At 48.8% G+C, this 26,709-nt stretch overlaps 1 protein-coding gene across 1 annotated transcript in view; it reads left to right on the top strand.

Moving 5' to 3' along the window:
• Positions 1-1,033: 1,033 nt before the first annotated feature.
• The window catches only part of SLC17A7 (solute carrier family 17 member 7), a 49,948-nt gene continuing 24,272 nt past the window's right edge, over positions 1,034-26,709 (top strand). The window contains exon 1 of the mRNA XM_056864020.1: positions 1,034-1,124. Coding sequence (XP_056719998.1) covers positions 1,063-1,124 — 62 coding nt within the window. The 5' untranslated portion in view covers positions 1,034-1,062. The remainder of the gene's footprint in view (positions 1,125-26,709) is intronic.

Here is a 26,709-nt window from a genome sequence, read left to right as displayed (position 1 = left end):
TTCTTTCTATCTTTCTTTCTTTCTTCCTTCCTTCCTTCCTTCCTTCCTTCCTTCCTTCCTTCCTTCCTTCCTTCCTTCCTTCCTTCCTCCTTTCCTTTCCCTCTTTTTCTTTCTTTCTTTCTTTCTTTCTTTCTTTCTTTCTTTCTTTCTTTCTTTCTTTCTTTCTTTCTTTCTTTCTTCCTTCCTTCCTTCCTTCCTTCCTTCCTTCCTTCCTTCCTTCCTTCCTTCCTTCCTTCCTTCCTTCCTTCCTTCCTTCCCCGGTTTTCCTCTCTGTCCGTGCCCTCTTTATCTCTCCGGCTGATCCGCCCCCCCCCCCGCCTAATCCCGGCGCTGCCCATAGCTGCCCCCTTAATCTCCCCGGCCGCCCTCCGGCCTCCGCGTCGCTCTCCGCGGTGCTGAACGTGCCGCCCTGGGCGGTGCCGGGCGGGCGCTTCTTCTCCCGGACGCGCAAAGTTCTCTGCGGGCGGCCCGGAGCCAGCGCGGCGCCCCCTTTCTGGCCGCAGACCCCTGGCTAGGGGAAGGGTGCCTAGCAGGGGTGGGGCGGGGCAGGGGGATCGGATGCCTCTGCAGAGTCCCCCGCAGGGCACGGGCATTACTACGTCGGGGAAGCGGCCCCAATGACGCTTCTGCCCGTGTTGGTGGAACGGGCACCGGGCCAGGCAGGCGCAGCCGGTGATGGTCGCATCCCCACGCACCGATCCTCAAGCTGAGCGCTTGGTGCCCTAGACAGGACTGAGCGAGAGGAAGAGGAGGGCAGGGGAGGAGGAGGAGGAGGAGGGGGGAAGGCAGGGAAGGAGAGAGCAAGAGAGAGAAGGAGGAAAAAATCGGAAGCAAAGAGGAGAGAACTGGAGGAAAAGAGGGGCGAGGGAAAGGATTCGAGGACCAGACCCGGCTCCCTTTCGAGGAAACCAGCGGGAACCCCCATTGTACCGACCCCAAAGCAGCCTTAATGATGATTTGGCGGAGTCTTTGATTGCCAACCTTCGGGTCTCCAAAGGCGATACCGGGACAAAATCCTTGGACTCCGTCGCCTCTTTCTCGGAAGGAAACCACCAAGAAACCATGGAGTTCCGAAAGGAAGAGTTTAAAAAGTTCGCCGGGAGGACCTTAGGGCAGATAAACAGGTAAGGCTTGAGATGCAAAGTGTGTGTTTGTGTATGGGGGGGGGGGATAAGAGTGTCTGGGTGAGAACCAAGTTCCTTGTAATGTTGGAGAGGGAGGGGAAATGCTTTAACAGAGCGGTTTGGCTTGGACCGCTGACGATGTTCGGTGCGTTTACTCATGCACAACAATGGGATCTCAGTTAGAGGGCAAAATCTCTTTCCAGGGATCGGGGTGTCAAGGGGTTCAGATGGGCCAGGCTCGCTCTGTCCCCACCTCCTCTTCTCAGTCTGACAGATGGGTGATGCTCTCGGGTACTTCACACCCATACATAATATGCTCCCAGTGCCACACACTCACAGGTGTGCCCTCGGATCCCCGGTTCACTCCGCCGGACCCTCAGAAATACTCCTTGAAAAGCCCCTCCTCTAACCCTCCTTCGAAATTGCCACCCACGACTCACCCCCATACCTGCGGTCTCGCAATTTTTGCCTACAACCATGCACAGCCATACACACAAAAAGTGGACATGGGTGCTCCGAGACGGACGCTGCGGTCCTAAACAGAGATACACCCAAGTTCATCGAAGTCAGTGGGGCTCTGAAGAGTTCAGCTCTACATAGGATTGCACTGGGAGGATCATACACTTTTGCACACCAACACTTTTCATAAACTCACCACCACTGTGTCATAGTTGCACACACCTAGGCTCAGAAGAACACACATTTCCCAGCTGTCTACCTACCTACCTATCTACCTACCTACATGGGTGTGAAAGCTGGACAGTGAAGAAAGCTGATAGGAAGAAAATAGATTCCTTTGAAATGTGGTGTTGGAGGAGAGTGTTATGGATGCCATGGACAGTCAAAAAAACAAATTATGGGTTATAGATTAAATCAAGCCTGAACTGACCCTAGAAGCTAAAATGACTAAATTGAGGCTATCGTATTTTGGTCACATCATGAGACGACAAGAGTCACTGGAAAAGACAGTCATGCTAGGAAAAGTTGAGGGCAGCAGGAAAAGAGGAAGACCCAACAAGAGATGGACTAACTCAATAAAGGAAGCCACAGCCCTCAATTTGCAAGATCTGAGCAAGGCTATCAAAGATAGGACATTTTGGAGGACTTTCATTCATAGGGTCGCCATGAGTCGGAAGTGACTTAACACACACACACACACACACACACACACACACACCTATCTATCTATCTATCTATCTATCTATCTATCTATCTATCTCTGTCTGTCTGTCTGTCTCTCTCTCTATCTCTCTATCTCTCTATCTCTCTATCTCTCTATCTATCTATCTATCATCTATCTATCTATCTATCTATCTATCTATCTATCTATCTATCTCTGTCTGTCTGTCTGTCTGTCTGTCTGTCTGTCTCTCTCTCTCTCTCTATCTATCTATCTATCTATCTATCTATCATCTATCTATCTATAATCTATCTATCATCTGCCATCTCTCTCACACACACAGTTTTGTGTTTTGCGTTGACAGCCGCCTGCAATCCAACTCACCCCTCCCTCTCTTTCAATCCACCTTCTATCCGGTTTATTTTTAATGCTCCCTCCCTTCCCCTTAGCCAGATGGAGTCTCTCTGTTGCAAACCTGGATGCTCGGATGTAGTTTGTATCATCGTGTTCTGTTTGCTCGGAACACATGTGCAAATGCATTTCCCCCCCCCTTTCTTTTGGGGCCTTTCTGTTAATTGGATATAACACATCCCTCCCCCTCCCCCCACACACAATTTCAGCTATATGGTGCCATCCATTATCACTCACCATTATGTGCTGGGTCACCGGAGGGGTGGGGGGTACTGAATGCCAAAAGAACAAGAGGAGGGAGATATTTCTATTTTTAACCTTTACCCCCCACCACCCACTCAGCCATAATCTCCCACACACACACACACACACACAACTCCCCAATGTATCTGGATCATTGGTCGGGTCAGATCCTAGGTTTTCTGGCTCTTTATTAAATTTGATCTCATCCAACACTGGCATAGAGGAAATCAAGTGCTTAAGAGCAAGGGCGCTTTTTAATGGGTTTAAGAAACCAGTCGGACAGGATGTGGGTGGGAGCAACAGGGGTGACTGTGAACGATGAACGTATCAAACTGGTATCCTCTTAAGGCTGAGGTTCTCAGAGGCTGTAAGTTCCCAGAGTGGGGGATTCAACCCAGTGAAAAAGGAGGACAGTTGGGAAATGAAACGGAAGTAGGATATAGATGCTCAGGGCTGTGGGGACCACATTCTTGAGGGGTGAAAAGTGCCGTCAAGTCACAACCAACTCAGGGTGACCCCACAGGATTTTCAAGGCAAGAGGTGTTCGGAGGTGGTTGGCCATTGCCTGCTTCTGCACAGTGACTCTGTGCAGTGTGGTGCAGTGGTTAAGAGGGGTTGTTTGGAGCGATGGACTCTGATCTGGAGAACCGGGTTTGATTCCCCGCTCCTCCCCAGGAGCAGCGGAGGCTAATCTGGTGTACTTTTGGAGAGCTTTTTCACTTTCTGCCCCCCTCTCTCTATATATTTATATCCACATGGATATATATTTTCTTTGACTTTTAATGTTCTGCATGTAAGAAGTGCCCTGACAGACTGCACCATCTACTCCAGATTCCTGTTTCCCCACTCCTACACGTGAAGCCAGCTGGGTGACCTTGGGCTAGTCACAGCTCTCTCAGCCCCACCTACCTCACAGGGTGTCTGTTGTGGGGAGGGGAAGGGAAGGTGATTGTAAGCTGGCTTGATTCTCCCTTAAGTGGTAGAGAAAGTCAGCATTCAAAAACCAACTCTTCTTCTTCTTCCTTGGAGGTCTCCCATCCAAATACTAACCAGTGCTTAGCGTCCGAGATCTGATGAGACCAGGCTATCCTGGGCCGTCCAGGTCAGGGCACTTTCTTAACCCCTATTAAATCAAAATACGAATCAATAGGTCCAGATGTCCTACACAAACTTGATCAAAGGGCCCTCCCTCCCATCAAGTGTGTAAAAACTGACTTGGCTTTAAAGCCCCCAGGAGATCACAACTACCATCAGGGTACCATCAGGGTGTATAAAGTAAGCCAGATGATTTCTCCACTGTCACCTCTTTGGATGGGTTCTGGCAGATTCCCCTTTGTCTCCCAGGTATGTTGTTGAGCGAAGTCTGTCCGAAGCTCACAGAGGTCGCACGAGGCCAGTCGATGCAGCAAGAGGATGCTTGCTATTTTAAAAGACAAGCAAAATTAAAACAAAAACAAAATCCCAACCCACCCTGGAGGAGGGGAAGGGTTGCCGCAGCCACGGCAAAATTGCTTTACATAACAGCCGTGGATTCTGCTTTCAAAGATGCACCGTCATAGCAGAACTTCATAAAATATTCACCAGAGTTATAAGTGGATACACAGAGAGCTTTTTCGCTCTCTGCCCCCCCTCTATATATTTATATCCACAAGGATATATATTTTCTTTGACTTTTAATGTTCTGCACGTAAGAAGTGTCCTGACAGACTGCACCATCTACTCCAGATTCCTGTTTCCCACAGTGGCTGGGCAAATGCTCCTGGAAGACCTACGAGTAGGGCCCAGCATCTGAAGCTACCCCTCGTTGTTCTCCCCCAGTGTTCAGAGATACGCTGCCTCTGAGCATGGAGGTTCCATTTCACTATCATGGCAAGTCGTTCTCGATGGGCCTATCTTTCATGAATTTGCCCAGTCTCATTTGAAAGGCATCTGCGCTGGTAGCTGTCACTGGATCCTGTGGCTGTGAGTCCCACAAGTTAATTATCCTTCGTACAAAGAAGTACTTTCCTTTTGTCACCCTGAGTCTACTATGCATCAACATTTTTGGATACTTCCAAATTCTGTTGGAGAGGAAGATGTTCTCCCTCTCACACACACACTTTCTGCTTTCTTTACTTCGTACACTGAGAAAGATATTTGTTGTTGCTTCTGCTGCTGCTGCTTCTTCTTCTTCTTCCTCTTCCTCCTCCTCCTCCTCCTCGTAAAAATAAAATCCCCCAACATTTTAACCTTTCCTTTTAGGGAAGGTGCTCCAACCCTGTAGCAAGTTGGACCACCCTTTTCTGTCTCTTTTTCAGCTTTATTATATCCTACATGGCTGAGATAAACAGTTCGGCAGATAGTAGGGCCTTACCCTAACCTATGGAATTAGTTGCCAGTGATTCGTAGCAATTTTTTTTTTGCCATCAAGTCAGCAGATGTATGGCCACCCCATAGGGTTTTCAAAGCAAGAGACATTCAGACATGGTTTGCCATTGCCTGCTTCCATGTCACAACCCTGGTATTCCTTGGAGGTCTCCCATCCAAATACTAGCCAGGGTCAGGGCTGAGGGTGTGTGACCGGCCCAAGGTCATCCAGAAAGCTTCCATGGTGCGAGTGGGGATTTGAACCTGGGTTTTGCAGGTCCTAACCACTACATCATGCTGGCTGTCTTGATTTCTGACATAGGTGTCTTAAAAAGGTGGGGGACTTGAAAGAAGAAGAAGAAGTGTTGGTTTTTATATGCTGACTTTCTCCACCACTTAAGGAAAAATCAAACGGTCTTACAATCACCTTCCCTTCTCCACAACAGACACCCTGTGAGGCAGGTGGGGCTGAGAGAGCTCTAACTAGCTGTAACTTGCCCAAGGTCACCCAGCAGGCTTCGTGTGCAGGAGTGGGGAAACCAATCCAGTCCACCAGATTAGCCTCCGATGCTCATGTAGAGGAGTGGAGAATCAAACCCGGTTCTCCAGATCAGAGTCCACTGCTCCAAACCACAGCATGTATGCAACAAGAAAGTAGCAATCACCCTATGCAAGTGTGGAATTTAGCTTGAGCAGGATTCAGCATGCTGGTAATATGACTCTTTGAAACACATTTGTAGACTTCATGGCTGCACAGACAAGAATCACCAGCGGCCACAGGGGAGATCCTCCGCACGGGGCATCTCTCTTTGTTCAGAATAAACTGCGCAGGCAGGTAAATAGGTGCCCGATTTGCTGGCTTTGCAGATCGCTTATTTGGATACTGCAGAGTCTGCTTTTTCTTCATGCGGATTTTCAAGTCGCTTTGGGATGTTTGAAAGGGCAGGGCACTACACCCGGCATGGTGACGGGCAGCGGCACAACCTGCACTGTCTTAGAGAGCTCATGTTGGAATTCGCAGCTGTGCAACATTGTGAGTCAGCGGCACCGCTAACAACGTCACTGCTGGTCACCGCTGCTCTGGATTACTGGAGGAGGCTCGGAGCACATACTTGGCGTGCCAGGAGTCCTAGATAGGTCCAGTCTGCAGATTTCTACCTAAAACCTTGAAGATTTGCTCCCTGTTAAAACAGGCAACACGGAACAAGACTGTCAGACCCAATATAAGAATCATAGAATCGTAGAGTCGGAAGGGACCACCAGGGTTATCTAGTCCAACCCCCTGCACAATGCAGGAATTTAACAACTGCCTCCCCCACACACACCCAGTGACCCCTACTCCATGCCCAGAAGATGGCCAAGATGCCCTCTTTCTTGGCCAACTTCCGGGCATGGAGTAGGAGTCACTTACGTATGCTTCCATGACTGTATAAGGCCATTTACGTATGTTTCCATGACCGTAGCTCTGCAGAAGAGTGAATGGCTGAAGATTTTTGGAGAGTACTTAGTGGCTCTATGTACAGTGGTGTCATGGTTAAGAGCGGTGGTTTGGAGCAGCAGACTCGAATCTGGAGAACCAGGTTTGATTCTCCACGCCTCTACATGAAGCCAGATGGGTGACCTTGGGCTAGTCACAGCTCTCTGCACAGTGACCCTGTGCAGCGCGGTGTAGTGGTTAAGAGTGGTGGTTTGGAGCGGTGGACTCTAATCTGGAGAACTGGGTTTGATTCCCCACTCCTCCACATGAGTGGCGGAGGCTAATCTGGTGAACTGGGTTGGTTTACCCACTCCTAGACACAAGGCCAGCTGGGTGACCTTGGGCTAGTCACAGCTCTCTCTGAACACTCTCAGCCCCACCTACTTTACAAGGTGTCTATTGTGGGGAAGGGAAGGGGATTGTAAGCTGGTTTGATTCTGCCTTAAGTGGTAGAGAAAGTCAGCATATAAAAACCAACTCTTCTTCTTCTTAACCGATGGAATTGCTTGGCGCAGAACTACACAATGGTTACTGGCACTGGTGCCCCTGGATCAGAGAGGGCATTGAGCTGACCTTTCATAAGTAGGGTTGCCAACCTCCAGGTACTAGGATGCCAAGAGTAAGAGTAATCGTGGTCTGCTGTCGAATAAGCAAAGGTTTCAGACCATGTAGCCATGCTAGGTGAGGAAATCAAAACAAAGAGCTAGTGCCTAGAATAGGCAAAACAATTCCAAAGTATACTCAGAAGGTAACCAACACCAATATATTCCAAAATATGTGCAATACACTTATTCAATACATATTCAATATTCAAAGTCCAAGGACTTTACTTTGTTCAACAGGAATTTGTTCCCGTTGTTACCGTATTGAATGTGTATATTGTACATATTTTGGAATATATTGGTGTTGGTTACCTTCTGAGTATATTTTGGAATTTTTTTGCCATAAGTGCCTTGTTTTGTCTTAGCTACTCCCTATTCTAGGCACTAGCTCTTTGTTTTGATTTCCTAACCTCCAGGTACTAGCTGGGAGATCTCCTGCTATTACAACTGATCTCCAGCTGATAGAGATCAGTTCCCCTGGAGAAAAATGGCCACTTTGGCAATTGGACTCTATGGCATTGAAGTCCCTCCCCTCCCCAAACCCCACCCTCCTCAGGCTCCACCCCAAAAACCTCCCACCAGTGGCGAAGAGGGAGCTGGCAACCTTATTCATACTCCAAGGGGTTGCAGAGAGCTGGGAGGAATGGCCTAGGAGCAGGCGCATTTTCCATCCCTGGTGGTCTTAAGCAGGCAGCTATAATTTTGGCTGGGTTTGTTTTGGGGTTTGGTTCACGAGGCAGAAGGAGAAATCCGATGAGAGGTGGCCAAGCAGCAGGCCACTGGCCGGGCCTGCCCTCCCCCCTAGCAACTTTATTTGGCCCCACCAAAGCCGGATCAAGTTCAGTTCTTTATCATTACAGTCCACGACCAGTAGGTATATAAAGGAAACGTTAATTATAAAAAGAATAAAATGTATATACAAATGATCTTGATAGACACAGGATAGTCCTAATAGACATCAGGTAAAACTGCACATATCTGTCAGCAATTTAACCCTTCGACATTCTCCCGGGGTAAATACTAGAGATTAAGTCATTACAGGATCTAAAATCTCTGCCACTCTTCAGGATTAAAGCCCCTTCTCAATTTTTCAGTAATTACAGACCTGGGTGCAAAACCGGGCAGCCGATCGTGTCGTTTGGTGGTTCTTATCAAGATACGCTTGAAACGTCTTGCTCAGTCCCGCTGGCAAGGAAATGATGCAGTGTGCAAATGAGTTTGAATTTATGGTGTTCTGCAAAAGCCAAGGGCATTTCAGCCAATTGGCGTCTTCAGAGGGTTTTTTCCCAGGGAGCATATTCATTCCCCACCTGTCAATGAGCTCATATCCTCCAGGCACAAGTGGTGTTGTTACTGCTCAGGCATGCTTGCCATAAAGGCCGGCCGCTTGAGCGACAGCGGGGTCGTATTTTGCTGATCTTAAAGGTGTTCCTATTTGATCCCAGGCACCATTTAAAAAGCTGGTTATTTAAAGGCCCAAACAGTCTGGGAACAGGATGTCTAAAGTACTACTAGCTCCCATGCCAGCCTGCCTGGCACTTCCACAGACATCCTGTGTGTCCCCACCTGCAGAAGCAAGGTCACAGTCTACCAAAGACAGGGCCTTCTCAGCAATGGCACCCCAGTTATGGAACGCCCAGTCCACAGACACTTGCTTGGCGCTTTGCCTGCTTAGTTTTAGGTGCAAGGTAAAAACTACTTTGTTTCCCCAAATGTCTGGCAGATTAATTTGTATGGGTGGGGTGGGTGTGTATAAATTCCCTCACCTGTCTTGCTTTTTATTTTCTTTACCCGTGAGTTGTTTTTTGTGACAATAATTTTAAAAACTTTTTATTAATGCTATTTATGTCACTGGAAAAGACAATCATGCTAGGAAAAGTTGAAGGCAGCAGGAAAAGAGGAAGACCCAACAAGAGATGGGTTGACTCTATAAAGGAAGCCACGATCCTCAATTTGCAAGATCTGAGCAAGGCTGTTAAGGATAGGACATTTTGGAGGACATTAATTTATAGCGTCGCCATGAGTCGGAAGCGACTTGATGGCACTTAACACACACACACATTTATGTATTTATTTGATTGTCTCCTGAATGGGGACCCAAAACTGCTGACATCATTCTTCTCTCCTCCATTTTATCCTCACAACAACCCTGTTAGGCCAAGACTATGTGACTCGCCCAAGGTCACTCAGCAAGCTTACATGACAGAGTGGGAATTCAAGCCTGGGCCTCCCAGATCCTAGTCTGATACAACACACTGACTCCCAGTTAGTGGGGAAACCAACCCGGTTCACCAGATTATAGATCACCGCTCATGTGGAGGAGTGAGGAATCAAACCCGGTTCTCCAGATCAGAGTCCACTGCTCCAAACCACTGCTCTTAACCACTACACCACGGTGGCTCTCAGAGGCTTGCTCATGAGTCCCTGAAAGCTTACAGAATCCTGAAAACTCAACTGAAGGGAGATCAATTCCACACTTCCCAATTTCCTGCAAGTCCCCAGCTTCTCAGTGAACAGCCACACACAGAATCTCCTGGGCCTGTATTATATATACCAAAGTTAGAGATGGGCTATATGTGGTGGAGAAATGGCTGACTTCCTTCCACTGTGTGAACACCAAGTCTAATGGAAGCCCATTTAGCATGATTTTTCTCCCATCAAAAATTACAGATTTACGTTATGCTTGTCATATAGGTAGGGTTGCCAACCGGCAGGAGATTTTAGGGCGGAGCCTGAGGAGGGTGGAGCTTGGGGAAGGACTTCAATGCCATAGAGTCCAAATGCCAAAGCGGCCCTTTCCTCCAGGTGAATTGATCTCTATCGGCTGGAGATCAGTTGTAATAGCAGGAGATCTCCAGCTAGTACCTGTAGGCTGGCAACCCTACTTGTAAGCCAATATCATGACCAAAGAAACTGTTTACTGATCCTAACAAAGCAGTGCAATAAATCTTCCCTGTGGAATAGATATTACAAGATGCTCTAAATCACAGAGCTTTTGGAAGGGGGGGAGGAGGAAGGGGCTACTTTCAAATGCAGGAGGGTTGCTAACCATGCGGTCCTAAGCAGAGTTACACCTACAAATTCCACTGAAGTTAGTGGGCTCAGAAGGGTGCACCTCTGCTCAAGAGTGCATTGTAAAAATCCTAAAATTCATTGGAACTCCATGAATGTGATCCTAAAGGTGGGGATCCTGTCATCAGCCCAATGGCTTATTTTATGTCAAAAATTGGAATGCTGAAGCAGGGGCTGTGGCTCAGTGGTAGAACATCCACTTGGCATGGAGAAGGTCCCAGGTTCAATCCCCGGCATCTCCAGTTAAAGGACTAGGCAGGTAGGTGATGTGAAAGACCCCTGTCTGAGACCCTGGAGAGCCTCTGCCAGTCTGAGTAGACAATACTGACTTTGATGGACCAAGGGTCTGATTCAGTATAAGGCAGCTTCATGTGTTCATACTGTAGGTTTATTTTGGCCTTTCAGCTCTGAGTATCTCCAGCTGTCTATACCCAAGGATGCCCTCTTCACGCTCTTCCTTTTTCACACCTCATCTGATTGACCCAAGGAACTCACTGCCACAAGATGCAGGGATGGCTCCCAAACAAGATGGCTTCTAAAGGAGATTAGGCAAATTCATCAAGAGAACTCTGTTAGTGGCTCTTATTTGGGATGGCCACTGATACCAGTTGCTGGGGAGGAGCAATTGTAGAGAAGGCCCATTGCCTTCATGTCCTGCTGGCAGGCTAGTTGGAGATATCTGATCAATCACTGGGATACCAGACTAGAGGGATTATTGATCTAGTCCAGAAGGGATCTTATGTTTTCTCACAACCAGTTTGTCTATAAATGCACACCCCTATTTTCACTCCCTTTTGCTCTCCCTTCCCATTTGTTCTCACATCTTCCTTCCAGCTTTCCTCACCCCTCCTTCCTTGTCTGTTTCTCCATCCTCCCACTCCTCATTCACTGCTTACACACCTAGCCATTTGTCTGGACTTCTGCCTTAAGTAATATGTGGCAAAGAGAGCCAGCGTGGTGTAGTAGTTGAGAGCAGTGGTTTGGAGTGGTGGACTCTAACCTGGAGAACCGGGTTGGTTTCCCCACTCCTCCATATGAAGCCTGCTGGGTGACCTTGGGCCAGTCACAGCTCTCTCAGCCCCACCTACCTCTCAGGGTGTCTATTGTGGGGAGGGGAAGGTAAGGTAAGCTAGTTTGATTCTTCCTTAAGTGGTAGAGAAAGTCGGCATATAAAAACCAACTCTTCTTTTTCTTCTTCTTCTTCTTCCTCCTCCTCCTCCTCCTCCTCCACAGCCTCTCCTGATAGACCTTGGAATCCTCTGTATGTGTTTAGTTGAATGATGATGAAAGAAAGACAGGGGATGTATGATGATGATTTATTATATTTCTACCCCCCCTTTCAAACTGAGGTCAGGCTCAGAGCAGCTCACAACCAGAGTATACAATAGAAACAATAATATATCAAATCATAACATACATTATAAATAAAATCCCATTATTTAAAATTCTAAAAATTGAACGATTCCAAATTTCCAGGAGATTTTAGGTGGCTCCCTCCACATTAATCACTCTCACAGGGTATCCAGTCAAGGGGAGGGAAGGAATAGGAAAGGAAAAATCAGAACAAGTGGAGATGAAGCAGAGATAGGTTAGAATAGGCTAGGGGAGGGTAGCTGCCATTACAGTCAAACAGAGCTTCAGGAGTTGATCTCCAATTTATTTCCGCCTCCTCGCCACCTGTAGCAAAAGCAACGAGGTTGTACAGCGACAATACCCTGGGAGCTCGCAAGCCGACCAGCGGCCGCAACATTTGGTGCACGGTTGCAGAGAACAGGACAGCTGGCCCTGGAGCTAATCCTCTGCCCGGCATCCGGCCTCAAATCTTTTCATGGATGTTGTTGGGCTTTCCTGCCCCCGATAGCTGATGCCTTATATAATGTGACTTTCTGTGTGTGCGTGACAGATTGTGTGTTCGATGGCATTGTGTTCAGCTTTGACAGAAGCACACCTGGAAAAAATGGTTAGAGAAACAACAACAACAGGGAAATATGTGGAAATTCATCCTGTTCGAGAAAAATTGTAGTGTGTGGGAAAGGACAGCTTATTCAGGCCCCGCACCATTAGCTTCTTTGGCAAATGGGCTTATTAGATGGATGGAAGCTAAGGAGGAGCCTTGTACCCCAGAGGGGGGGGGGATGACTTGGCCCCTCAGACATCATATTGTGACCATTGTGTCCCAGAGAAGAAAGAATGCCGCTTCCTTTCTTCCTTAAGTAATGATCCAAAGAGTTGATTTTTTTTTTTGCCATCAAGTCACATCTGACTTATGGCAACCCCTGGTGGGATTTTCAAGGCAAGAGACGTTCAGAGGTGGTTTGCCATTGCCTGCCTCCGCATCACGACCCTGGTAGAATCATAGAATCATAGAGTTGGAAGGGACCACCAGGGTCATCTAGTCCAACCCCCTGCACAATGCAGGAAATTCACAACTACCTCCCCCCCACACACACACCCAGTGACCCTAAGATGCCCTCCCTCTCATGAGCTGCCTAAGGTCATAGAATCAGCATTGCTGACAGATGGCCATCTAGCCTCTGCTTAAAAACCTCCAGGGAAGCAGCACTTACCACCTCCCGAGGAAGCCTGTTCCACTGAGGAACCGCTCTAACTGTTAGAAAATTCTTTCTAATGTCTAGACGGAAACCCTTTTGATTTAATGTCAACCTGTTGGTTCTGGTCCGACCTTCTGGGGCAACAGAAAACAACTCAGCACCATCCTCTATATGACAGCCCTTCAAGTACTTGAAGATGGTTATCATATCCCCTTTCAGTCTTCTCCTCTGCAGGTATTCCTTGGAGGTCCTCTTCATGGTATTCCTTGGAGGTCTCCCATCCAAATAGTAGCCAGGGTCGACCCTGCTTAGCTTCTGAGATCTGACGAGAGCAGGCTTGCCGTGAATACCCTACAGGGTCGCCATAAATCAGCTGCATCTTGATGGTACTTTACACACAAGAGGGAAGGTGTCCCAGCAGGACTGGGAGAGGCAGATCTGGGGAAGGAGAGATGGCAGGATCTGGAATGCAAAAGAGAAGGAAACACCAATCATCTTCCTCCTCATCTGGGGTAAAGATAGCCCAGATTTTGGGCCAAGGAAAGCCGGATTGTGCAACCGGTCTCCAACCTGTGCAAGTCCAGTATATCTGTGAAATAGATTAATATTATCATAGGGAAAGGCAAAAAGGCAGCATAGTACAGTGCAGGACAACTATACAGTGCAGGACAACTTGGGAAGCCTGCCATTCAATCCATCACTTTTTTAATAGCATCTTCCCAAGAACTCAGGGCAGTGTACGCGGTCCTTCCCGACTCCGTTTATCCTCACAACAACCCTGTAAGGTAGGTTAGGCCGAGAATGAGGTGGCCAAGGCCATCCACTTCAGATCGGAGTGAAGATTTGAACCTGGGCCTCCCAAGTCCTAATCCAACACTCTAACTACTGTGTCACACAAGCAATAAAGCCTACAATTTCGTACATTCTTCCATCGGTTTATATGTAAGAAGCAGTGTCAAATAGAACTAAGGATACCAGTTACTAAACTCCTTCCTTCGGGGGCGGGGGGGACCTCAGCAGTAAGATCCCTCCTCATTCCTGTATGATATCTGTACAGTTCTCTAACTGTGCTAGACCAGGAAAGTGCCACAGGAAGGGAAGTCAGTTCAGTAATTCACATCCTGCCTTTTGATACCAGGTACGTGTTGGAATCCGAGAGGTAGTGTGGTGTAGCGGTTAAGGTGTCTCACTAGGTTTTGGGAAACCCAGGTTTGAATCCCCAGATTGCCATGGAAACTTCCTGGGTAGGGTTGCCAGGTCCCTCTTCGCCACCGGCGGGAGGTTTTTTGGGGTGGAGCCTGAGGAGGCCGGGGATTGGAAGGGGGACTTCGATGCCATTGAGTCCGATTGCCAAGGCGGCCATTTTCCCCAGGTGAACTGATCTTTATCGCCTGGAGGGGTCGTGGCTCAGTGGCAGAACATCTGTTTGGCATGCAGAAGGTCCCAGGATCAATCCCCGGCATCTCCAGTTAAAGGGACTAGGCAAGTAGGGGATTTGAAAGACCCCTGCCTGAGACTCCGTAGAGCTGCTGCCGGTCTGAGCAGACAATACTGACTTTGATGGACCAAGGGTCTGATTCAGTAGAAGGCAGCTTCATGTGTTCATGTGAGATCAGTTGTAATAGGAGATCTCCAGTGAGTCCCTGGAGGTTGGCAACCCCATTGCTGGGTGACCTCGGACCAGTCACACACACTCAGTGTGGACCCTGGCAAGTATTTGGATGGGAGACCTCCAAGGAATGCCGGGGTTGTGACGCGGAGGCAGGCAATGGCCAACAACCTCTAAAGGTCTCTTGCCTTGAAAACCCTACAGGGTCGCCATAAGTCAGCGAAGAGCAGAAGACTCTGCAGGGGGCAGCAAGAAGACAACTAGATAGGATAGCGAGGTCAGCACTTTCCTATTAAGGGTCATTCCTTGTCTGTCTCCAGATTGCTACTCTTAGGGCGAAAACGCGTGGTCGCTTTAGCCTCCTTTCCTCCCTGTTTCAGCCAGGATTCAGCCCGGATCGAACGCACATTCGGCGAAACACATGCATTCGATCCTGGCTGAATCCTGGCTGAAACAGGGAATAAAGGAGGCTAAAGCGACCGTGCGTTTTCTCCCTTAGGGCACTATCCTGTTTTTTCTACGAAGTTCTATACTTAGTCTCTCTCTATCTCTCTCTCTTTCTCAGCTAGTGATGTAGTTAGGACATTATCTGTGTCTCTCCCCTCCACTGTCAAATATGTCAGTTCCTACACATGAAGCCTGCTGGGTGACCTTGGGCTAGTCACAGTTCTCTCTGAACTCTCTCGGCCCCACCTACCTCCCAAGGTGTCTGTTGTGGGGAGAGGAAGGGAGGGTGATTGTAAACTGGTTTGAGTCTCCTTAAAGGCAGAGAAAACCAGGGTATGAAAACCAACTCTTCTTCTTTATCTACCCTTTCATCAGGTTGCGCGCCTTTGCTGAGGTAATTACTCTGCCAACAGTATGGAGGTTTATGAGATGACACATTTACTTTAAAAATGCATATTTTCCCACCTTGCTCTTTGGAATTTATTTGTACTCCATAATTAGGGCTACCAACCTCCAATAGCAGAAGATCTCCTGCTGTTACAACTGATCTCCAACCGATGGAGAAAATGGCTGCTTTGGCAATTGAACTCTATGGCATTGAAGTCCCTCCCCTCCCCAACCCCGCCCTCCTTAGGCTCTGCCCCAAAAACCTCCTGCCGATGGCAAAGAGGGACCTGGCAACCCTATCCAAAATCTCAAAACCTACCCATTCACAGACAGCTTGAAGCCATCCTGACCTCTTCAATACCCTTTGTAAGCATGGATGAAGGAACACTGCAGCTAGGGTTGGGAAATTCCTGGAGATTTGGCAATCGAGCCTGGGGAGAGAAAGGTTTGGGGGTGGGAGGGACCTCAGCAGGGTATAATGCCATACAGTCCACCCTCCAAAGCAGCCATCTTCTCCAGCGGGACTTATCTCTGTCATCTGAAAATCTGTTCTAATTCCAAGAGATCTCCAGGAGGTTGTGCCTGGAGGTTGGCAACCCTAACTGTAGCATTTGAAAATTCCAGATTTGGAATTTGCTCCACTGTGTCCCACTCAAAAAAAAAAACCTCCCATGTTCACCCCTTCATTCAACCAGAGGGCCAAGTCCCTAAAAAACAATGCAAGCGTTTTAATCATGTCACACCACATTCCTAAATGTACCCATAAAAAGAAAAAGTTAACACATGTTGCCATCTGTTGATGCCTGACACTAGGTTTAAATGCTTCTTTTGTTTCTCGCTGTTCGTGAGTTTTAATCTTAACTGACGGGTAGTTGGCTGCTTGACAAGCTGATCTCACTTACTTTAATTAAGTTACTGAGAAGCTGTTGAAAAGGGTAAGAGATTTATCCAGCGACTCGAGTCTTGCCTGTGCAGCGTACCCTGATCAAAAGCAGAGGTGCTCTGACATGGTCAAGCAGCTCACCTCTTGCCAAGCTTAGCTTAATATGCAGAGAAGCATTTTTCAAAGGTTAGTGGTAGGATCTGGATTTGAAAGCAGCTTTGGCTTGCCAGAGCAGCTCAGGTTTTGCAAAGTTCGTGTTAACCGCCAGTAAAGTCACACAGGAAAGTTCAAGAAAGAAACATTGTGCAGAATCCAATCCAATAGCAAATTAGAGATAGGGTTCATACACTGTGGGGAGGTGATCAGATGAAATATTGTCTACTATTCCAAGATGCAGTTATCAGACGATTATCAGACGAGAACTGGGTTTGATTCCCTGCTCCTCCCATGAGTGGCTAATCTAGTGAACTGGATTTGTTTCCCCACTCCTCCGCATGAAGACTGCTGGGTGACCTTGGGCTAGTCACATCTCTCTCAGCCCCACCTACCCCACAGGGTGTCTGTTGTGGGGAGGGGAAGGGAAGGCGATTGTACAGGGAAATTTGTGCTGGGAAAACGGTGTGGAGAAAAGGCTTACTCAAAGTTTACAAATAGGGTTGCTAACATCCAGGGGGGACCTGGAGATCTCCAGATCAGTTCTGGAGATCAGTTCCCCTGGAGGACATGGCAGCTGTGGAAGGTGGATTCTATGGCATTACACCCTCCCTGAACTCCCTCCCCAAACTCAGCTCCACCCCCAAATCTCCAGGAATTTCCCAACTCTGAGCTGGCAACCCTAACGATAAAGTATTCCAGTCACCCCCAGGCCCCCTATTTAATTCTCAGACTATGGGCACTTTCAAACATGCCGAACAATGCACTTTCAATCCACTTTCAATGCACTTTGTGAAACAGCAAAATCCACTTGCAAACAATCGTTCAAGTGCCTTGAAAGTGCATTATTCGGCTCCCGGCATTACGAAGCCTCCAAGCAACCTGATAGTCCACACTAGCCTAATCTCATAGAATCATAGAATTGGAAGGGGCCATACAGGCCATCTAGTCCAACCCCCTGCTCAATGCAGGATCAGCCTAGAGCATCCCTGACAAGTGCTTGTCCAGCCTCTGCTTCAAGACTGCCAGCGAGGGGGGAGCTCACCACCTCCATAGGTAGCTGACTCCACTGCTGAACAACTCTTACTGTAAAAAATTTCCCCTAATATCCAGCCAGCACCTTTCCACCCGCAATGTAAACCCATTATTGCGAGTCCTCTCCTCTGCTGCCAACAGGAACAGCTCCCTGGCCTCCTCGAAGTGACAGCCCTTCAAATACTTAAAGAGAGCAATAGTGTCCCCCCTCAACCTCCTCTTCTCCATACTAAGCATTCCCAACCCCCTCAGCCTTTCCTCATAGGGCTTGGTCTCTCCAGGCCCCTGAGCTTCAGAGCTTGAAAGCTAAGCAGGGTTGGACCTGGTTAGTACTTGGATGGGGCCCCACCAAGGATGACTGGTATGCAGAAGAAGGCAATGGCAAACCACCCCTGTTCATCTGTTGCCTTGAAAACCCTGGGGTCGCCATGAGTCAATTGCGACTTGGCAGTTGGCAACACACCATCATCATCCTTATGCCTCCAGACTGGCACAAATACTAGGACTGTGGCCTTCTGCCCTCGTCTGGTCAACGAAGCAGACCTGTCTCTGCTTGTTGAACGCCTAGCTCAGTTCACCGATTTCAGAGGCTTGGCATCGGGGACCTAGGGTTTCCAACCCCTAGGTAGAAGCTGGAGATCTCCAGCTATTACAACTGATCTCCGGCCAACAGAGATCAGTTCCCCTGGAGAAAATGACCGCTTTGGCAATTGGAGTCTATGGCATTGAAGTCTTTCCCCTCCCCAAACCCCGCCCTCCTCAGGCTCCGCACCAAAGACTTCCCGCCGATGGCGCAGAGGGACCTGGCAACCCTATAGGCCCTCATGCTCTCTGGCCACACCTTGTTGGATCTTTGAGCTATCATTGCTCTATAACTCTGATCTGTCTTTTCCTCTGTGCGTAAAACGATCCAGGAGGCAAATGACTGTCATGTTACAACATCTAATGATGTGTCAATGCAGTCATTCGGGGTGCCCTTAAGAAGAACCGTCCTTGGTCGGAGGGGGCTCCTCCCGGCCTTAGAGTGATGCAAGCAGTCTATTTCTGCATCGCCCCTCTGGCCTTTCTCCTCTGCGGCCCAGCACTGACTCAGACAGGTGATAATTGCTGTTTTCTCACTACCTGATGCTGGCCGTGCGCCATAGTCATGTGTGGCGCTAGAACCATAGAGCTGCCAGGGGTCGTGCGTTGAAACTCTAGCAGACATTTAAGAGATGATTCATATTGAGGTTTAGCCGTCGGGATCTGACTCTGCATACCCCACTGTCTTTTTTCCTCATCATAAACTCTAGTCAGATGAAATCGCCAAGTTCCATTTGGGACATGCTTGAAAGCGTCCTTTGCGGTGTGTGTAGGGTTGCCAACCTCCATGTACTAGCTGAAGATCTCCTGCTATTACAACTGATCTCCAGCCGATAGAGATCATCTCCCCTGGAGAAAAGGGCCGCTTTGGCAGTTGGACTCTATGGCATTGAAGTCCCTCCCCAAACCCCGCCCTCCTCAGGCTCTGCCCCAAAAACCTCCCGCCGATGGCGAAGAGGGATGTGGCAACCCAGGTGAACTGATCTCTATCGGCTGGAGATCAGTTGTAATAGCAGGAGATCTCCAGTTAGTACCTGGAGCTTGGCAACCCTAGGCCCACTGCTAAAGGATGCTGGAGGGTACAGCAGACCTGGACTCCGCCTCTCAAGAGGTGGAGCCTGATACCCTTGAAAAGCATCCAGCTTTTTCTTAAATTTGGACTGATGTGCCAGCTACGAACACTGGCCATGTTTACTATGAATGCTGCTTACGTTCCTGGGCATTCACAAAGAGCAGACACAGGAAAATGTTTATATTATTATTTTTTTCCAAAAAAAGAGATAAGATTTTCAGCATTTCTTTCCACATTCTCAACTGACTTGCCGCTGACATCTTGCCAAACTGACCTTAACTAAAGGTAAAGGTAGTCCCCTGTGCACCCACCGGGTCATTACTGAGCCATGGGGTGACATCACATCCTGATGGGAGAGCCCCGTGGTGCAGAGTGGTAAACTGCAGTACTGCAGTCAAAAGCTCCGCTCACGACTTGAGTTCGATCCCGACGAAAGTTGGTTTCAGGTAGCCGGCTCAAGGTCGACTCATCCCTCCATCCTTCTGAGGTCGGTAAAATGAGGACCCAGCTTGCTGGGGGTCAAGGGTAGACGACTGGGGAAGGCAACGGCAAACCACCCTGTAAACATAGTCTGCCTAGTCAATGTCCGGACCTTACGTAGTAAGCTAAATTCTTGCAAGGAGCCAACGTCACCACTGCCGGCTTGACAGAGCAACGCTGCTTTTCTCAAGCTTCTCCTCATAAAAATTATCGATTGCCTTGCTGAATCAGACCACTGAGCCTACGGCTGTCTCCAAAGGGGGTCAACCAGGTGCCCCTGAAAAGCCAATATTCGGGCATGATAGAGAGAGCTCCCCTTATTGTATTGTCTTCTGAGCCTCCACAGCTCCAGCCCCTCTGACCTTCACCCCCCGCTCAAAAAACAAAAACCAGAGACTTATATGCACTGCAATTTTTTAAAAGAAAGAGCAAGAAAAAGCCCAAGCAAAGTTTAATTACATGAAATATAGATGAAGGAGGAAGCATTTAGTGCTACAGGGACATGAATTATTCACTAATGGAGCAGGTTTGAAAGGCCTCCTGCGTGAGCTTTCCTGTGGTCCTGGGCCACCTTGGCGGCTCAGCATGACAGGAAAGGTTGGAAGGTGAGGAGACAGCCCATATTCCGGGCCAGTGAGCCGGGACTAGAAATCCATCCATCCTGACGCCTGTCGCTCGCCCTGAAAAAACACAGATGCCACCAGAGACATGAACGCTGCCATCAAAGTGTTAATAGGTCCACTTCCTATTGCTTGCTAGTCATCAAAATACCCACAACTTCAGCCATTGGTTGGCCTGCTGTGATGTCATGGCATACTCGGACTGCATCTGGAGAAAGAGCATGTTGACAAGCAACACCATTTCTGGGAGGGAAGTGAAAGGTCAGTTTGGGCAAAGGAAAGCTCCGTAAATTTCCTCCAGCTAGGGTTGCCAGGTCCCTCTTCGCCACTGGTGGGAGGTTTTGAGGTGGAAGCTGAGGAGGGCGGGGTTTGGGGAGGGGAGGGACTTCAATGTCAGAGAGTCCAATTTAGGGTTGCCAGCCTCCAGGTACTAGCTGGAGATCTCCCGTTATTACTACTGATCTCCAGCCGATAGAGATCAGTTCACCTGGAGAAAATGGCAGCTTTGGCAATTGGGCTCTATGGCATTGAAGTCCCTCCCCTCCCCAAACCCCGCCCTCTCCAGGCTCTGTCCCAAAAATCTCCCGCCGGTGGTGAGGAGGGACCTGGCAACCCTAGCCCAATTGCCAAAGCGGCCATTTTCTCCAGGGGAACCGATCTCTATCAGCTGGAGATCAGTTGTAACAGTGGGAGATCTCCAGCTAGTACCTGGAGGTTGGCAACCTGACCTCCAGTTCCCAGACCATGCGGCAGGAAGGTGAACCAGGAGCAGGCAGGCTAAGGAGAACAATAGACCTGGAGGTAATATAGGTAAAGGGCAGTGAGCATGGATGGTATTAGTGATTCTGGAACCCCTGGAAAAATTCAAGGTTGGAGTCCCAGAATCACTGGGGGGAGGGGGCACAGCACACCTGCTACATTTTCCACCTTGCTTATTGTTGCTTAGGATTGCCAGCTTCCAGGTGGGAATTGAAGATTATATCCTGTTAGGTCCTTCCCCTCCCCAAATCCCACCCTCCCCAGGCTCCACCCACAAACCTCCTGGAATTTCCCAACCTGGAGTTGGCAACCCTATGCCACCAGTGCTGCCACGAGCCAGGTGGCCCCCTCCCACTGTCCTACAGCTGAATGCCTAGGGTTGCCAACCTCCAGGTGGTGGCTGGAGATCTCTCACTGTTATAACTGATTTCCAGGCGATCAGAGATCACCTGGAGAAAATGGCCCCTTTGGAAGGTGGACTCTATGGCACTGAAGTCCCTCCCCTCTCTAAACCCCGCCCGCCTCAGGCTCCACCTCTAAAATCTCCAGCTATTTCCCAAACTGGAGCTGGCAACTCTATGTGTGCGTGCCTTCACACTTGCCTATAAAATCCGTGTCGATTTCTAATTTAAGGTTCTTTAAAAGTATTTCCCCCCAAGCCAAAACTCAGAAGCAAAGACCTGAAATTTCAACTCGCTCCCTTCGACTCGTGACTGAGAGCTGCCCGTCGAATAAGGTTGCCAACTCTAGGGTGGGAAATACTTGGAGATTTTGGGGTGGAGCTCGAGGAGAGTGGGGTTTGGAGAGGGGAGGGACTTCAGTGCCATAGAGTCCAATGGTCAAAGCGGCCATTTTCTCCAGGGGGACTGATCTCTGCCGCCGGGAGATCAGTTGTAATAGTGGGAAATCTCCAGCCACCACCTGGAGGCTGGCAGCCCTACCGCCGAAACAGATCTGCTGCCCCTGGCCTGCTCTGAACTTGGAGTGAGATCACGCCGGCAGGCTCACCTCTCTCCGCCAAGGTGCCAAGTTACCACCCACAGAGGCTGTCTGTACCTTTAAATACACCGGTGACGCACGCGTGGTTTCTCTCACCTATGCCTCCTTCTTCTCTGCCTGCTGGAGCAGTCCGGACTCCAGAGGTACTTTGCCAAAGTGGGATGGGGGGATTAGGCCAAAGTGTGCCCGCAGGCCGGTAGCCAGAAATGTTATAGTGAAGGCACTTAAGGTTACACTGGACCTGGGCAGCGTTAATCAGCACGAAACTGCCAATTGGAGATGTTTAAACCTATTGAATCATATATTTTGACACCGTGGCCATTTATGGATGGGAGGTTTTGCCTTGGGTTTGCTGCTCTCTAGATTCACATTCCCCCCCACCCATCCAAATTCTCAAAACTCTGCATGAGGGCTTATTGTTGAGTTTTGAGAATTTGTACGGGGAAAATATGCATCTAAAGAGCGGCAAATCCAAGGCAAACCCACCCCCATGCATAAATGGCCCACCTCTCTTCCAAGGAGCTCAGTGTAGTGAGCATATGGTTGCCAACATCCTGGAGGGGGAAATGTCCGGTTCCTTTAATAGAGGGCTAATCGGATGTTGGTTTCAGGTAGCTGGCTCAAGGTTGACTCAGCCTTCCATCCTTCCGAGGTCGGTAAAATGAGTACCCAGCTTGCTGGGGGTAAAGGGAAGGTGACTGGGGAAGTCACTGGCAAACCACCCTGTGAACGTAGTCTGCCTAGTAAACGTCAGGATGTGACGCCACCCCATGGGTCAGGAATGATCTGGTACTTGCACAGGGGACCTTTACCTTTTTTAATAGGATGTAAATATTAGTCTGCCCAGTAAACGTTGAGACGTGACTTCATCCCATGGGTCAGTAATGACCCATGCTTGCACAGGGGACTACCTTTACCTTTATCTTTAATAGGATATTATTTACCAGGCGATGTTATTTACCTCCAGGCTAGGAGATGCTTCAGCTGCCCATTCAATGCCATAGAGTCCAATTGCCAAAGCGGCCATTTCCTCCAGGGGAACTGATCTCTATCGGCTGGAGATCAGTTGTAATAGAGGGAGATCTCTAGCCACAACCTGGATGTGGGCAACCCTAGAATGAGCAACCTGGAGCCAACCTCCAGGGGTTGGCTGATATTATATCCAGCTGAGGTCCCTCCCCTCCCCAAACTCTTCCCTCCCCAGGATCCACCTCCAAATTTCCAGAAATTTCACAACCCAAAATTGGCAGCCCTAGAACACCGCTGCCATTCTTTCGAATGGCCCTGTTCCTGGGCCTTTAACAGCAGCCTGGCACGCATGAATCACGCAGGGGTAGCTTTTCTGCATGTGATGTTGCGTGCCAGATGCTCTGGCTTGCTGTCTCATCCCTGAGGATTATATGATCCTTCTTGGCCAGAACCAGACAGAGCCTTTGCGACAGAAGTTCCAGTTTTGTGGCCGGGCCTGGCTGAGGACGTTAGGCGGGCACTGTCTCTGACCGCTGTAGGGAAAAGCTGTCATGCAAAGTTTTATCTGGGAGGGAGGGATTGTCCTGTTGTTAAGGTATTTGAATGTAGGCGAGGGCTTTTCTGCCAGGCAACTGTTAACAATGGGAATTTCTGATACTGTTGAACGTTTCAATGGATGCTTTGGGTGCATTCTGCAAGGTGCATTAGGCCCTTTGGGGGAAAGGTAGGGTTGCCAGGTCCCTCTTCACGACCGGTGGATGGGTTTTGGGGTGGAGCCTGAGGAGGGCAGGGTTTGGGGAGGGGAGGCACTTCAATACCATAGAGTCCAATTGCCAAAGCGGCCATTTTCTTCAGGTAGGGTAGCCAGTAAAGTTGCCATGTCCTTCTTTGCCACTGGCGGGAGGTTTTTAGGGTGGAGCCTGAGGAGGGCAGGGTTTGGGGAGGGACTTCAATGCCATAGAGTCCAATGGCCAAAGTGGCCATTTTCTTCAGGGGAACCGATCTCTATCGGCTGGAGACCAGTTGTAATAGCAGGAGATCTCCAGCTAGTACCTGGAGGTTGAGCAAACCAAAATCAACACCTCTGCACTAATATCAAAGATGAGGAAAGTAGTGCAGGAATCTTAGGCTATAATTAATACAACACAAATGAGTGAAACATCAAAGTGTAATCAATACATACAATAGTGGAAAAGGACAAACATACAGCCATATACAATAGTATTTCAATAATCCACAAAAATATGTATAAATGTATTTTTTTCAATAGTCCATAAGGGTACATAGAGCCAAGAAGATTCCAATAGCTAGTCACAAGAACTCAGCAGATGTGTAAAAGACTATTATGAAAGGAAGACGATCGTTTAATTCTTCATCAGTTCCATTCAATTCATGCAGTTCAAAAGGTATACACAAGGTTCAAAAATTCATTTCTTCCCCTTAGGGATAAATCTTATAACTATATCCATTCGCAAATGCAGTAGTCCATATGACTTAAAGTCTATAGAGGATATAGTTAGAATAAACAGGAGTCATTGCAAATGTAACCGTTCCACAAGGGATACACCACTGGTGGGAGGTTTTTGGGTAGGGTTGCCAGGCCCCTCTTTGCCATTAGCGGGAGGTTTTTGGGGTGGAGCCTGAGGAGGCGGGGTTTGGGGAGGGGAGGGACTTCAAGGCCATAGAGTCCAATTGCCAAAGCGGCCGTTTTCTCCAGGTGAACTGATCTCTATCGGCTGGAGATCAGTTGTAATAGCGGGAGATCTCCAGCCACCACCTGGAGGTTGGCAACCCTATTTTTGGGGCGGAGCCTGAGGCATGCAGGGTTTGGGGAGGGGAGGGATTTTAATGCCATAGAGTTCAGTTGCTGAAGCAGCCGTTTTCTCCAGGTGAACTGATCTCTTTCGGCTGGAGGTCAGTTGTAATAGCAGGAGATCTCCAGACTACTGTAACGCGCTCTACGTTGGGCTGCCCTTGAGACTGATCCGGCGGCTCCAGCTGGCACAGAATGTGGCAGCGAGACTCCTTACAGGGGTGTCGCCCCGAGAGAACATAAAGCCAGTGCTCTGTCAACTGCACTGGCTGCAGCTGGCGTATCGGATCAGGTTCGAGGTGCTGGTTTTGACCTTTAAAGCCTTACACGGCCTGGGACCTTCGTATCTGCGAGATTGCCTCTCCTGGTATACCCCTTGAAGATCTTTATGGTCATCAGATAACAACTTACTGGTGGTCCCTGGCCCTAAGAGTGTGCGGCTGTCCTCAACGAGAGCCAGGGCCTTCTTAGCCCTGGCGCTGGTCTGGTGAAATGCTCTGTCTGGTGACATCGGGGCCCTGCGGGACCTTAAAAAGTTCTGCAAGACGGAGCTTTCCCACCAGGCCTACTGTTGAGGACACCTGCGGGTATCATCCTCTACTGGCCTCCCTTTCCCCCCCTTGTTCTATGTTACTTGCATTATTGGGGGTGGGCAACCTACTGCTTATTCTGGGCACTACGGGCCAAATTAAGCGCCACCTGGAGTTTTTAAGGGTTTTAAATTTCGTTTTATTGTTTGACTTTAGAATTATTGCTTTTATTGTTAATATTGATATGTTTGATGTTCCCCGCCCTGAGCCTGGTCTTGGCCAGGGAGGGCGGGTCATAAATTGAACAAACAAACAAACAAACAAATAAATAATATCGGAGGTGGGCAACCCCAGGGAAAGGTACAATAGAAAGACTGTCAATAAATAAATACACACAAATGTTTCCTAGCAGGATAAAGGGATGGAGAATCAGGCTTAATTTTTGCCAGCTGCTAAATGCACAGAAAGAGGCTCATAGTATACATATATATTTTAATAGCTGGCAGTCACATTGGTAGAAAAGGAGGCAATCTTTGGAGTCCGGGCTCCTGTATATGTATGCAGACCTCAGCACTTCTGATTCCACTCAATAAGCCACAGTGGTTTCTTTTCTCTCCTTGGCTTGCTCACCTTCCCAGAGAGAGTAAGCAAGCACACATCGTAGGGTTGCCAGGTCCCTCTTCGCCACTGGCAGGAGATTTTGGGGGTGGAGCCTGAGGAGGGTGGGGTTTGGGAAGGGGTGGGACTTCGATGCCATAGAGTCCAATTGCCAAAGTGGCCATTTTCTCCAGGTGAACGGATTTCTATCGGCTGGAGATCAGTTGCAATAGCAGGAGATCTCCAGCGAATGCCTGGAGATTGGCAACCCTAACACATAGCAACAACACAAATACAAGGTTTTGCCCAAATTCTTCATCCAGCATGGTGTAGTGGTTAAGAGCAGTGGTTTGGAGCGGTGGACTCTATAATCGGGAGAACCGGGTTTGATTCCCCACTCCTCCACATGAGCGGCGGAGGCTAATCTGGAGAACTGGATTGGTTTCCCCACTTCTCCACATGAAGCCAGCTGGATGACCTTGGGCTAGTCGCAGCTCTTATAGAGCTCTCTCAGCCCCACCTATCTCACAAGGTGTAAGTTGTGGGGAGAGGAAGGGAAGGCAGTTGTAAGCCGGCTTGATACTTTCTTAAGTGGTAGAGAAAGTCGGCATATACAAATCAACTCTTCTTCTCCTTCTCCTTCATCCTTGGTGTGTGTAAAATGTCTGCCAGCGACAGCTTGTGAGCAGGAGGCTTTTGGGTTGGGGGGGATAACTGTGTGTGCTTGCATATGTGTGTGTGTGTGTGTTATTCTTGGCTTCCTTGCTGCATATTTTATGAACAAGGTGACAAAGGAGTAGGGCGGGAAGAAGGGTGGGGGCGGAGGC

This window comes from Euleptes europaea, chromosome 18 (assembly GCF_029931775.1).
Source record: "Euleptes europaea isolate rEulEur1 chromosome 18, rEulEur1.hap1, whole genome shotgun sequence".
Classification (NCBI taxonomy): Eukaryota; Metazoa; Chordata; class Lepidosauria; order Squamata; family Sphaerodactylidae; genus Euleptes; species Euleptes europaea.
This window is presented reverse-complemented; position numbering and strand designations above follow the sequence as displayed.